This window comes from Empidonax traillii, unplaced genomic scaffold (genome assembly GCF_003031625.1).
Source record: "Empidonax traillii isolate 1590-97213 ecotype Southwest subspecies unplaced genomic scaffold, ASM303162v1 scaffold185:size1678824, whole genome shotgun sequence".
NCBI classification, from domain to species: Eukaryota; Metazoa; Chordata; class Aves; order Passeriformes; family Tyrannidae; genus Empidonax; species Empidonax traillii.
In genome coordinates, this window is record NW_020955378.1 from 1,178,244 (window position 1) to 1,191,764 (window position 13,521).

Genomic DNA, 13,521 nt, shown 5'->3' on the forward strand with positions numbered 1-13,521 from the left:
AACACATCGACTTGTAAATTTTTGGATTCACCTCCTGTAAAGTTCTCTCCCCACAACTCTCCTATCCAATCCTGTCAGATACTGGAGTTTCATAGTAGTAGGCACAAGCTGAATGGTGCCTGTTCCTCAGCTGTCACTGGTCACAGACAAGCTAAATGTCCACTGATTTCTCCTCTTTCTGCTGTGGGGTCAGTAATCTCTTATAAAAGCACACAGCTTTGTAGCTCGGAAGATCACTTGGAAGTATAATCTCCTAAATTTATCACCTCATGACACATTAGCAGACACGAGATATAAATTAGAATGCAAGCTGCTAATCAGTCTTACTACACGCAAAACACATCAATGCTGGGACAGGAAACCCACAGTGGAAACTTGTTGATACAGCATACATCAGACAGCGCACTAAATGAAACATTGTCTGATACCTGCACCCACACAGTTCTATCTCCCTGAATTTTTTCATTTTGCCTTGTGTTTCCACTCCCCCTTTTTGAAGCTACCCAGCAGTAACCCTTCTTATCTATCACCATCCTGTATTCTTTTAATTCTGGGGCAGCTGCTGACCCTGGTACTTTATGTTCCTTTTCCTCTTCCCTGCTGTTTTCATATAGTCAACCAAAATTGGATAGTACTCATTACTTCTAGAGTGGCATTAGTCTTGGAATTTCTATAGCTACTGGAATTTGAATGTGCCAGGAAACTTTGAGCAAATTAAGAATCTGTATGAATAGTATGTGGAGGAAAATATTTCAGTAACATAGCCATGGAGTAATAGAGTGTGAATCCCAGATTACATCACTGGTTCAAACCAGGGAAGTGACATATTCTAAAATTATAGACTGACTCAGATAAAAGATCTGAGATAATTCTCAAGGTTTCAATAGCTGCATGCTGTCTTAGTCCTACAGAAGCAGCACCATTTACACCAATAAGACACTGCCATTTTTGGAAATTCCCTAACAAATCAATAATTGATTACAACTAATTATTTCATTCCTAGGTCTTCAGTGTTGCTCCTAGTAGATGTTTTAACCAAATAATGCACAATAAAATAGCAAATATTATGTATAATACATCATTTACCAAAACTGTTAAAAAATAAAATGTTACCTCAAGAAGCAATCATGCACTATCCCATGGTAGCATCCTGTATGTTTATTGAGGTCTACACATCTAATAGACTGCTCTGAGTTTATTAATTATCTAGGCTGTTACTATAGCAAACATGTAAGCAAGTGATAAAGACAGTATTGATTAGTTCAGCATTTAAACAACAAGGAGAAATTACGGGTTTATATTCAGTATAACCTCTGGAGCTCAAGGAATTCTAAAAAATAAAGCTTATGATGAAATGAGAGACTGCATTTTGCAAACCTTAAGGTAACTGCTACTCACCTTTTTATCTTTAAAAGTATGAATTGCGTTTTGAGCTACTTGAAATTTTCAATTAGTGCTTAATATCTTTTGAGGACAAAAGGCTTATGAAATGTTCTTTTTGTTTAGGATTCAATCATGTGAAATGAAGACACCTCAGCATAACTTGTTATGTGCAATTTCATGTAGCATACAAAATTAAATGCATGCAACTTTTGAATACAAATTCTATCTAGCTCTTCAAAACTGTTCCTATACTCCTCAGCTGTTTCAAATTACTAGCTGTTGCTCCTGCTACACAGGAGCCCTTTTATCATTATGTGCATCACTTATACCGTAACCCTATTGTGGACTTGTCTCACTCTAAAGGAGAGCAACAGAAAAATACCAAGTGTCGTATTTTAGAAACTCTGCAAAACATTCAAAAGGAAATGTGGTACCTTGGAGTTGAAGCTACTTTAAAAAGATAATCTGTTCAGAATGTACCAGAGATCTCTTAAACACCAGTGTCACTGACTTTCCCAGGGACAGTGCCATTGTACTTTTTATTTCAATTAAGATATAGGCGTAGCTTCCTTTGTGTGAAGTGCCAAACCCAGCAGGGCTGTGACAAGCTGAGACTCGAAGGTTTGGAATTAAACCTCTTACTTATGCCAGAAATTAAGTATGGGAACTAATGCACATTTAGAGATGAAAACTAGTTAGCAATCATGCTTGCTGCCTGACAACTGTGTCACACCACCAGCAGCTAAACACTTGTGGGTCCAGGTTTATCTAACATGGCAATGTTGACAACAGCTTGATAAGATTAGCACTTGACTACTTAAATATATTAAAGGCCAGCATCCACACTACTATACTCTAAAAGACTTGGGAATCTCCTCCAAGTTCAAAGCCCAAAATCTTATTAGTGTTTCAAATGGAACTTCAATATAGCAAAAAAATTATTTCCTCTACAAATTAAGATTTAAATTTGTTACTTAAAAAAAATTAAAGGGGTTCCCTTCTTCCACACATACTAGTATGCTCAGAAACAATCACTGCATAATTTGAAATCATGGTATGAAAGAACATTATTAAAGACCTTCTAGAACACGAGTTTGAGTGGATATTGCATATGACTTCACTCCAGGAGACAAATGCTGAGTGCTCCAACAGAAGGCAGCATCTCCTTTAGTCTTACAATGTTTATCAAGAGTTACTGGTGATTTCTGCCAACAGAGTACAGCATGCCTCATCCAGACCTCCAAGTATATAGCCAACAAACCTCTAGAAATTCAGAGTGCCCTGACATTGTTCTTGACAGTGTGGTTGGCCTTTTACTGTTCAGTGAGCTATAACTACGATGTGCAAAGAACGCGGGTTCAGCAACTGAGATACCAGAAAGAACTTACTAAGCAGGCTATCTTTCATCACAATCGAAAATGCTTTATAAAAAATTCCCCACCGCAACAGAGGCATACTTTATGCAGGTTACTCTGGGGGAGAGATACAAAGGAACTCGGAATTAACAGCATATTTTCATTGCAGTCTCTGCCTGCGATTCAGAACAACACTACTGTTGTATTATCTACAATTGTGAGAGAACTTACTGTCCTGCTACCTCATATTACTATGTAACTGTACAAAGAGCTGGAACAATCAGAAAGCAGAGTGTGCATTTCTATCAAAACAGGAAAATTATCTCTCATGTAAATCTCCGCTGATTTTATTCAAAGTTGTACTTGTCACAGAACACCAAGACATTATTTGCAAATGCAATAAATGGGTACTGCCAAAGTTTATACCAGGACAAGTGCAATCACACTAAAAATTGTCCCATTATTGTAGAAACAGAGCAATAAACTTCAGTTCACATAAATTTTCAGTATTCATCCACACTTAACAGTTTTTTTCATTTTGTAGCTCAAGGACTAAGATCCATAAAAATCAGGAGAATGAGCACACTGATAGTTGACCTAAATTCTCTTCCATGTCTCCAACTCCACCAAAAACCTGTATGTATTTAAAGTGACAGGGATTAAAATGTAAAAAGACCTTAGATACCTAGAACAACCTTTTTCAAACGCAAACATTTTCAGAACTATTTGCATTTGAAGCAAGAAAGAAAATTCATGTGTATAGTCAACCATATTCTTTTGTTACATGCACATGCATTTTGCACACAAAACTATCCTCAAGCAGAATATTACTGGTGGTTAACAATACTTAAAAAAAAAAAATACCAAGAAACAAAAAACCACAACAAACTGGCTTTCTTTGGCTGTTGTAGTTAAATTTGTATTTAACCAGTCTCATTAAACTGAGAAAACTTAGAAGCAGGTAAAAATTCCAACCCCTTCGAATAGGCAGTTGCACACAATAATCCCAGAAGCATGGAATAAGACATAAATACATACATACATAAATAGCAGTCTGTTGGCCTCAAATAAGTATGTAGTCAAAGCCTGATATAACCTAACTCCAAATGCTCCCATGTTCTGGAACAGCAGATAGAGAAAACAACCTAAATAGTCTCTCATCCAGGAATTAGATGACAGCCTTTACTACCAAACACTGAAGCACTAAAGCATATCAGAAGGAATCCCTGTCAGTGTCTTCAAGGGCTTTATACTGAAGTATTATATGCTTTTGAAAGTATAAAATAATTTTCCTAAGAGTTTACCAGATTTATTAAGGATCAGTAACTTAATCTGCATACAGCTGAGAAATCCACTTTCAAAATGCTTCAAGAAATATTTAATGAATCAGGAATACAGACAGTACTTCATTGAGACTTAGCAATTTATTTTCATTCCACCATTGTATAGAACATCAGTGGTAAGTGTGAAATCAACAAGTATTCAAAATAACATTTAATAAATAAAATCTACAAATACTCAAGACAACTGTCTGGTTTACTCCCAATTTCTATGGCAAGACCCGTAACTCCAGTCACAGCAAGTTTTAAAACTGCATTCCAATACAATGTTTACACTGTATTCTATTTATAATGTTAGTACATCTTTACTGTTGTCGCCATTCTCCTCTCTACTGTTTGCACACTGAGCTGGCAGTTGTACTTCTTGCCCATTACCATCTTTCATTATTCACCAAATGCTAAGCAGAAGAGGATTCTTCCTAGTCAAGCCTACAACCTGTAAAATAGAAGAGCATGAGGAAACACAGGTCCAACACTATCTGTATTTGGAATGAAAACAAACTCCTACCTCTAACTTCCAGTCAGTACACTCCTTAAGGCAGATTGGCACTATCTCCTATGACAGCAATGAAGTTGTAAAAAAGTGGGGTTTGAAGAGAGTTTAAGATTTCTACCGACTGGACCTTGCAGAGGAACATAATGTCACGTTATTCCTAATCCAGTTCTACAGAGAACTGTGACACACAAATGCAGAAATTGAAAGCATCCTATTCTGCACCCACTTTTCCTTCCACCTATGCGTTTCCAGTACTCCAATTGTATATGGTATCTCCACTCCTCATCACACATTTAGTCAGGTCCTCATCAGACCAGTATGAAATACCAGCTGAATTGACCACTGGCAGCAAAGTCCACACAGGACAGCCAGTTTGACTACTGAACCAGCAAAAAAAATAATTAAGCATTTAAAAGTGACAAGGAGACGGCAAACCCATTCAGCTGGATGCTGCAAGAGCACTCTCCTTTTTAGCAACCCAGAGCTTCTAGAATAGCTCTACTGCTTATTAGACAACATCCACTGCATATTTCCAGCATTCCAATCCAGATTTAGAAAGCAGGCAAGAACCTCTTGAGTTTTACTGGAAACTATTAAAAAAGACCCAGAGATTCAGAACATCCTTATGCCCGTGATTGATGACAACTCGTATTACAAGCCAAACAACTACAACAGCTTCATCCATGCACAAAACAACATACAGTTGTTTGCAAAAAAATACGTTATCAACTTTGTAAAAGGAAAATGGGTTTACAGGTAGCCATTTGATTCCAACAGTATTTTCATTTCAAGAAACAGACCATATTAAATTCTAGACAACATTAAGAATTATAAAACTAATTCACATTTTCAACATGAATTTTCATTCGAATACATTGCTTTCTTCTACAAAAGCAATCTACTTAGAGCAATGATTGTAAAGACTTCCTGTCCATTCTGGTTGCCTAGATACTCTTATATTTCAATGAAGATTTAATCAGGTACCTTTGTTAAGTATATTACTCACTTCAAATTCAACACTACATTTCTAAAAGCATGTATGAAAAAGTAATGAGGTAGGGCTAATTTCATAAGTTGAAGCACAGGATATTCAAATGGTGTTGATTCCTTTAAGTAGCTTTACAAGAAGTGAAATTTTCTAATTTCAATATCAATTTATGTAGGTACATATAATAGTAAAGTTTACGTGTATCTCTACATATAAATACAGAGCACCCAAATAAGCATAGATCTGTAAGTCAATACAGCAAGTTGATAAATCAAGTTGTTACCAAAACATACCAGAAATGGTCTTAGTCAAAGCTTCAATGACCCTTCAATTACCAAAGCCAAGAAAGCAATTTAGTTGCTTATCACATATTTAACAAGCCTCTCATGTAAAGAGTTGGTTCTTAAATGCTCTATGTCAATTAACCCCATCAGTTGAGATCTTGAAAGAATTTTTAAAAATAACATAAAAATATGTTTCAAGGAAAGAGTTAGCCATCAATTAAACCAAAATGAAAGAGAAAGGCAAAATTTGACCTGAACAGGTAACATATTTTCAAATCAAGGTTTGGTGCATATGAGTATCTGTGACACTACAAGATTTTTAGGCCATTTTGCTGGGATGGCAGAGTGGCACATGATGTTTCACCTTCTGTTACATATTCAAGCTATAGATAATTCCAGAGACTTTGAAGTTGGCTGCACAGCTTTGAGAAATCCAAGGGCAAAGTCATGATGATGCGAAACATCTTCCAAGTCACCAACTCTTACACTTCTCAGAGCTATACAGTGAAAGGATTATGAGCTGTCACAAACATGGGTAATTAGCCTACAAAATCACTCCTCCACTTCCATCCTGATTAAGAAATCTTATTTGTCTTTTCTGCTCCTACTTAATGGAGAAGGAGAACAAAATATGTTTAGCATTAAAAAAAAGTTCAGATCTCTTACTGCAGAAGAACACATTCCTGGTACACAAAAGTGTCTCAGCAAAAACAGTTTATTTTTGTCTAATGTCAAATTCTAATTATTCTTCCACTCAGAAATGTCACTAACTTGAGCCACTGCAAAAACTGCATTTTTCTCAATAGTGCACTCAAAACTTCTTCCTCCCAGAAGTTCAAAGTTCTGATTTTTTCAACTAATGCCTATATACCTTACCAACTTCAATACTTTTTGGATACAAGATCTCTCAGGTGAAGCCAGATAAGTTCAGTATACAGAATAATTGTGTACTTTACACAAAGGCTGCAGTAACAATAGAGCACTGAGCAACTAAGGGAGAACAGGAGATCTCAGTAAAACTGGGCAATGACTAAAACTCAACTTCAGAATAGCAACTTTTCATCAATACAGTTTCTCCTATACATGTCTTCGAAAAAAAACTTTTAATACCTAATTATCAAGTCAGTTCAGATCTTTATTGCAGTGTTTCCATGAGGAAAAAAAAAAAAAAACAAAACAAAAAAAAACACCAAAAAAACCTTCACACTTAACGGAACATCTTAAATTTTACCTCTTTTCTACTTTCAGTTTTGTACCACAACATCTGCCAGATAGCATGTTGGAGGAAGCACTGCAGACATCCATCAAGCCAGACAACAAAACTGACTTCATGCCCTCTAAGTTAGACACATGGTTTGGTTTCAAATTATTTAGCCAGACTTTAGGATGTGCCAACTGCTCAATTCTCCTTCTCAGAGGACTGAAACAACTCAAGGGTAAAACATGGCAGCAAAAGAACAATCCACTTTGACAATATGATTATATAAATCATTACAACCCAACCACAGCACAATACCCCGAGTTCAAGTTGTGCCAACACAACTATGCAGGGAGCTATACTGTAAACTCTTAGTTTTGATGTGAGTTAAAAATAACTCCATAAAAGGAAGTTAGGTGAATTTTGGTAATTTTATCTACAGCCCAATAAACTGTTAAATCAGCAAACAACAATACAATAAACTGTACTGCCAGAAAAAAGTAGGAAGACAGTAATTATGTCATAGTGTATCACAGAATTTATGTGTGGTCTTGAAGCCCCACTGATGCTGGGAGCGGACAGACTACCCAAAAGAACCTTACCAGAGCCTCCACTTTAGGAGGGGGGAAAAAAAAAATAAGCATTACATTGTTTTAAAGAAAACTTGGAGAAAAACCATTTCTTGAGCTTTGAATGTTTTCTAACATCTAAAATATAAAAAAAACCCTTAATACTTAGTGCAAAAGATAAGTTAAAATAATTTTTATATATCTGTAACTACACTTTTCAATCAAGATTTTAAAAAGCAAACTCATCATTACTGATATCACATCATCTCACAAAATGCACAGTTCCTCTAACTCCATTCTAAATCAATTTGTACTGAAGGTACATGTTGTCTTAATATTTTGTCTAAATATTAAAGAACTAAAATCATGATTCAATCATAAATAGTGATCTTATAAAGTAACTTCCAAAAAGAAGAAATAAAATAATGCAACAGAAGACCTGAAATCACTAAAGATAATTTGCACTGTAGTGAAATCTATAAACACAATAAAGACCAATATTATAGTCTTTTACACCAACATTCAAACAGAAATAGACAAGCATAAAAGAACCCAAACTGCAATTGTACAAACATAACCACAACTGAATGGCTGTGCTTTCTGCACTTCTATGAGCTTCCTTTCACAAAAGCAAGGCAGATTATCATACTCTGAGAATCTAGTAATTTTGACTTTTGTTCTTTGAAATTATTATATTTAGCACAAAGGCTGGAGAATTTCCCTGACTTAAATACAAAGTCAGACACAGAACTACACATAAATAAAATCCTGATTTGCAGAGTCCAATTGTACCATATTAAAATGCAAGAGATCTCTTAGTTCAGAATTCCTGCTAAATCTAAGCAGACAGGCAGAAATGGGGGTGGTGGGCCTAACCCAGACAAGACCAACTAGCAAAAAATCAAATCCAAGCATCAAACATTTCTTTTAGGCACCACAAAAAAGCTTTTCAATAAGAGGTGAACTTTGTAAATATCTGCAGATAGCTGTCTCTGAAGGCATGACAGGAAATGTTTTGTTAGAAATGTTTTAGACTAGGCTGGCATAATTTATAAAGATGAGGACAACATCTCTGAAATGTGCAATACTTGTTTGTGAGGATAAGGCTTTTTTGAGAGCTCCCATAAGTTCAGACTTCTAAAGTCTTTCTTGTCTGCAAGTGTGGAGAAAGAGAATACTCTGGAGGAAAGGCAAGAGCAGTAATGGCACGAACAGCATAAATGTATTTTTTCAGTCCAATGTGCAATCAGTCTGGAGGGAGGCAGGTACTGCCAAGCACTGTGAGGATCATGCTGTTGAAAAGATGAGTATGCAGCAGGAGTCACTTTGACTGAGCAGACATAAAGATGCAGGTCTGCAACAAAAGAAAAGCAGGCAGAAAAAGATGCCCAAGATGTGAAGATTTAAAACAAGAACTAAATAGAATTTAGAAGTTACTGTCTTGAGGAACAGGAAGAACTGCAGTGGAAAAGATTAAAAGCAGTACTCTGTCTTAAGTTAAAAGCCACTTATCTTTAAGAACATGACATGCCAATGTTCCAATATGAATCACAAGAAGCTACTCGGGAACAGAAAAGTGGCTCTCTCGGTCATTAGTATAAAGGTATCCATTGAACTTAAAGGTATCCATTGAACTTAAATGTATAACTGTGATTACCGAGAAAGAAGACACATAATTACAGCTGGGAAATACATGGCCTGTGACCTCCTGGATCCAGGATCCACTTCTAAAGAATGTTTAAGGCCGATCTGTTGCCTTTTTCATTCAAGATACAAGAACCTTAACACCGAATTTGCTATATTAGGTGAAGAATGTAATAAAGCGCTAATCCTATAAACTTATGCTGCCAATTTGAAAATACTCATAAAACCTGATGAGCTAACCTCATACCAGAAGGCTTTCTGCTAAATGAGGTGCTGCCTGTTCTCCCGCAGTTGGCATAAATTCAGTGTTATGTGCTTTAGCCAATTCAAGAAAAATGCACTTGCAAATCCACACCTGATCTGGATCACATGTGTATTAACACAGCACATGGATCGGTCACACAGAACTGCCACCTCCCAGCACAAGTAGAATTACATTCATTCTGCAAACATCACTTGAACTTTTATTTGTTGAATACTAAAAGTTGAGATGAGGAACGATGGAAGAGAAAACCAACTTGGCTCCACTGAATTCTCTACTTGGAAGCCAGCCAAAATATAAACTGCTTTTCAAAAATCTCACACTAAGTATATGAGCTTATCTATACAAAGCAACAACAAAAAATACAATAAAACAAAAAATTACTTCAGTTAAAACACAGAATTTTCGGAATTGTCAACTTGAAACATTAGAGTGCTTAAGGAAAAGTACATACTTTTTAATGTTAAATTTTCAGTGTTGGCCAATGTAATACATTTTATGTAGAGTTTTCATGCACCTCAAGAATTTCTTTGTAACACACTGACTGAAAATAACATTAAATGAAATAAGCTTGATGACAATGATTTCAAAAGATATAATCATCGAAACCCCATGTATAAACAAGCATTTTTCATCTGGCTTACAAACTACATGCTCAAATTCAATTTACTTCTAAGAATGAGGATGGCTCTCAGAAATTTTCAAGGACAGGCTCTCCTGCTGTTGGGATAGCACACTGAAGTGCATAGAATTACAAGGTTAAAATAGTTATACATGGATAATGCTTAGAATCCAGTATTTTTATTCCAAATGACCTGCAGTCAAAATTGTATAAAGGGATGAACCAACTGACAGATATAACAAAAGAACTTGGATAATCCAGTTCAACAATATTTTGCATAGATTAGATATATCTGCTTAGAGGCAGGACAACAGAACATAAATCTAACAAGCATCAGTGATACTGTAAAAAAAGTCATGTTTCAGGTACAGCAATGTCACTCACATCTCTCTTTTAATTAAATCTCCACAATTTCCCGTTTCAGAAAAAACCTTTGGAAAAGCATATAATGGAATAAATTAAATTTCAGGTCTAGAAATAGACTGATTTTATGAACATATCTTCCTTCATTTGAGCAATCTAGCTCAAGCTTCCAGTAGGATTCTCTAATCACCATATAAAAATACAGGTTTTATAGATGCTGGAGTAAATCTGATTTATTGGGTCAATAGAGCGACGTGACCTTTTTCTACATAAGCAAGGTGTTTTAGATGCTCCTCACACACTTTTCCTGGCAGCAGACCACAATTTGTACTTTTCCTTTTATTTCAGAGTCTTTTTAGCAGAACAAGCCCATAAATAGATGTAGGAGTACAACCGAGTGGATGATAAACTATGACATGTGGGCTGAACAAGCAATTGGGAAAGTGAGTGGTGAGAAGAAAATGACTCTAGTGAAAGTAACTCTAAATAGTTTTGCCATCACATAAAGCATTCACATCACATTTAAGACATCTGATAGAGTTGCAAGGAACAGTAACAGCAAAACTTCCATTCCAAACCATGTGAAATACACAAATGCACCCATGGCTGTATGCACAAAACCTCATTCAGAGTTCACTAAACATGTAGGTAATCTTTGTTTAAACAACCTTCGAAACATTGGTTCTAGGAGAAGCCAGCCTGCTTGCCTTTATACCTCTTTTTAATAAGGTATGGAGAAATACTAAACCAACCAAGCTGCTGCTCATAACAACGTGAGAATCCAAATGTATTTGACCACTTGTTCCATATTCTAAGGTTTCATGAGATTCCAGCAGAAAATCTTTTCAGTATTAGAAACAGAGAATTTATAAATTTAAGCTCATAACATAGGGCTTTGTACATAAGAGCATTAAACAACTGAAAATAGCGACAAAATCCATCCTCAAGTTTAAAGCATCTTTAAATGGACTTTATCTGTATCCAAGGAATATGATTAAAAATACTACAAGTACTCATACACAGGTACTGCAAGTTCCATACACAACAGCAAAACACTGAAAAATCATTTCAAATGCCTTGCCAGAAGACACATAAAGCATTACTTTGCCACCTTTTTTTTAAAAAAAAAAAAAAAATCTACCTTCTGCAGTATTATTATGGATCCCATACAAGAGAACCTTTCCATGCAACTGATGTCAAAGGTATTCAAGAATAGGCACTGTACCAACCAAAAACCTAACACTTCCTGGAAAACAAACCAGAAAGAAAAGCTTTGTTTCTCTCACCACCAAAATTTTAAACCTATAAACACATTTTAGGACGTTTGTTTTTCCCATACTAGGTTTGTTTCATCTACACATAAAAGTTGCTCAGTTTCTTGTACCTTTCTAGAGCCATTTTAGAATATAGCAACAGAAAGTTATTTAAGAGGTTTACTGCAATGTTTGTAGTGAACAGGAGGCGAGTAATGCAGCAAAATCAGTGTCGAGGGGAATGAGAAATTGAGGAATCATTTAAAAAGTTTGCCTGCAGCTTCAGATCTGAGGGTGAAACTGCAACCTAACAGCTACTTTAACTCCCGATTAGAAGGATTCAGTCTGGTTTAACTATGCGGAATATACTGCAAAATTCCCTACAACATCGATTCAGTTCAAATCTTGCAGCATTCAGCTTTTCCCAACCCGTACACTAGTTTTAGTTCCGGCACAAATGTATTCTAATTAAAACCCTCACTTCCTTTTTTTCTTGTAATTTTAAAAGTAATCTTATCTTACTTATCTTTTACACACAAGCATATCACTTAAAACACACAAAAAGGCGAGCTTCAAGTGCTTGTGAGCCAAACTCAAGAACCCGAGATGGCACGATATGAGTCACTGTATTATAGATGTAGAACGCCGATTAAGGCTCAAGTAACATAAGCAAGTTCCACAAAAAGGAGAAGAAAAAAAAAAAAAAAAGCAATGCAAAAAGTTAAACGGTTCTTTGCCTTTTGTTCTTTTGCCGCTTTCTGCACTTGATTCTCTTAGGAACAGTTTAAGAGATGTCCGGGTCTACAAGAAACATTTAAGAGTAAATATCCTCCGACGTAACATTTCCTTCCTCTCAGCAGATGAACAGAGAGAGAATCCAGGTCAGGAGTTTCGGGCGTTCTCCCGTTCCCACGGAAGGCAGGGCCCGGGACAGACCAGCCGAGCAGCTGCCCCTGATCCCGGAGGAATCGAGGCGCCCACCCGCCCCCAGGGGCTGCTGTGCCCCCCGCCACCCCCAGAACTCCCGAGAGAACCCGAGCACGGACCCCTCGCTTCGGGGGCTCCCTCGCCCCCCGCCCAGCCCGGCGGGCACCTGCCCCTCCCCGGGGGGGGGGGGGCCGGGAACTGCCCCGGGCGGACCCTCCCCACACGGCAGCCCTTACCTAAGAGCAGCAGCTTCACCTCCCTGGCCGCCTTCTCGCCATCCTCCCGCAGGTTCCTGTCGATCATCTTGCTCCTCTCCACCGCCGCCTTGTCCTCGGCGCTCAGCGTGCACCCCATCTTGGGAAAGGGGCTGCTCGGCTCCGGCGGCAGAAGGGAAGCAGGGGAGCGGCGGAGCTCGGCGGCGGGGAGGCGCTGAGGAGGGCGGGGGAGCGGCTGCTCCCCGCTCGCTCTTCTCCTTCCCCCGCTCCCTCACCTGGGGCGCGGCGGCGGCGCGGGCACCGCGCGCCGGGTTCGTCTCCCGGGAGGGCGGGGAGGGGCGCGGGGGAGGCTGTGCCGAGGGAGCGGGGACAGCGGCAGGAGGGACGGGCGCTCCGAGGCCTCGCACCGGGCCCGCCGCTGGCCCTGGGGCTGCTGCGCGCGCGGCACCGGCACCGCCCCCGCCCGCCGGAGGAGCGCGGGCGCGCGCGCGCCGCCCACGCCGGGGAAGGGGAGAGAAGATGCGCGTGCACGGCGGGAAAGGGTGGCGGGCGCGGCTGTCGCGCGTGCGCGGGGCGGCGGCGGCGCGAGGGGAGCGGAACAGGATCGGGACGTGAACGGGGC

At 38.6% G+C, this 13,521-nt stretch overlaps 1 protein-coding gene across 2 annotated transcripts in view; it reads right to left on the minus strand.

Annotated features, from left to right (window-relative positions):
• Positions 1-13,197, minus strand: part of LOC114058718 (guanine nucleotide-binding protein G(i) subunit alpha-1) — a 32,047-nt gene extending 18,850 nt beyond the window's left edge. The window contains exon 1 of one of the 2 annotated variants that reach the window (XM_027886296.1): positions 12,921-13,190. In XM_027886296.1, the coding sequence (XP_027742097.1) occupies positions 12,921-13,038 (118 nt within the window). In that variant the 5' untranslated portion in view covers positions 13,039-13,190. Of the gene's footprint in view, positions 1-12,920 lie in introns of both variants that reach the window. The other variant, XM_027886297.1, reaches the window with a different exon arrangement.
• Positions 13,198-13,521: the final 324 nt, after the last annotated feature.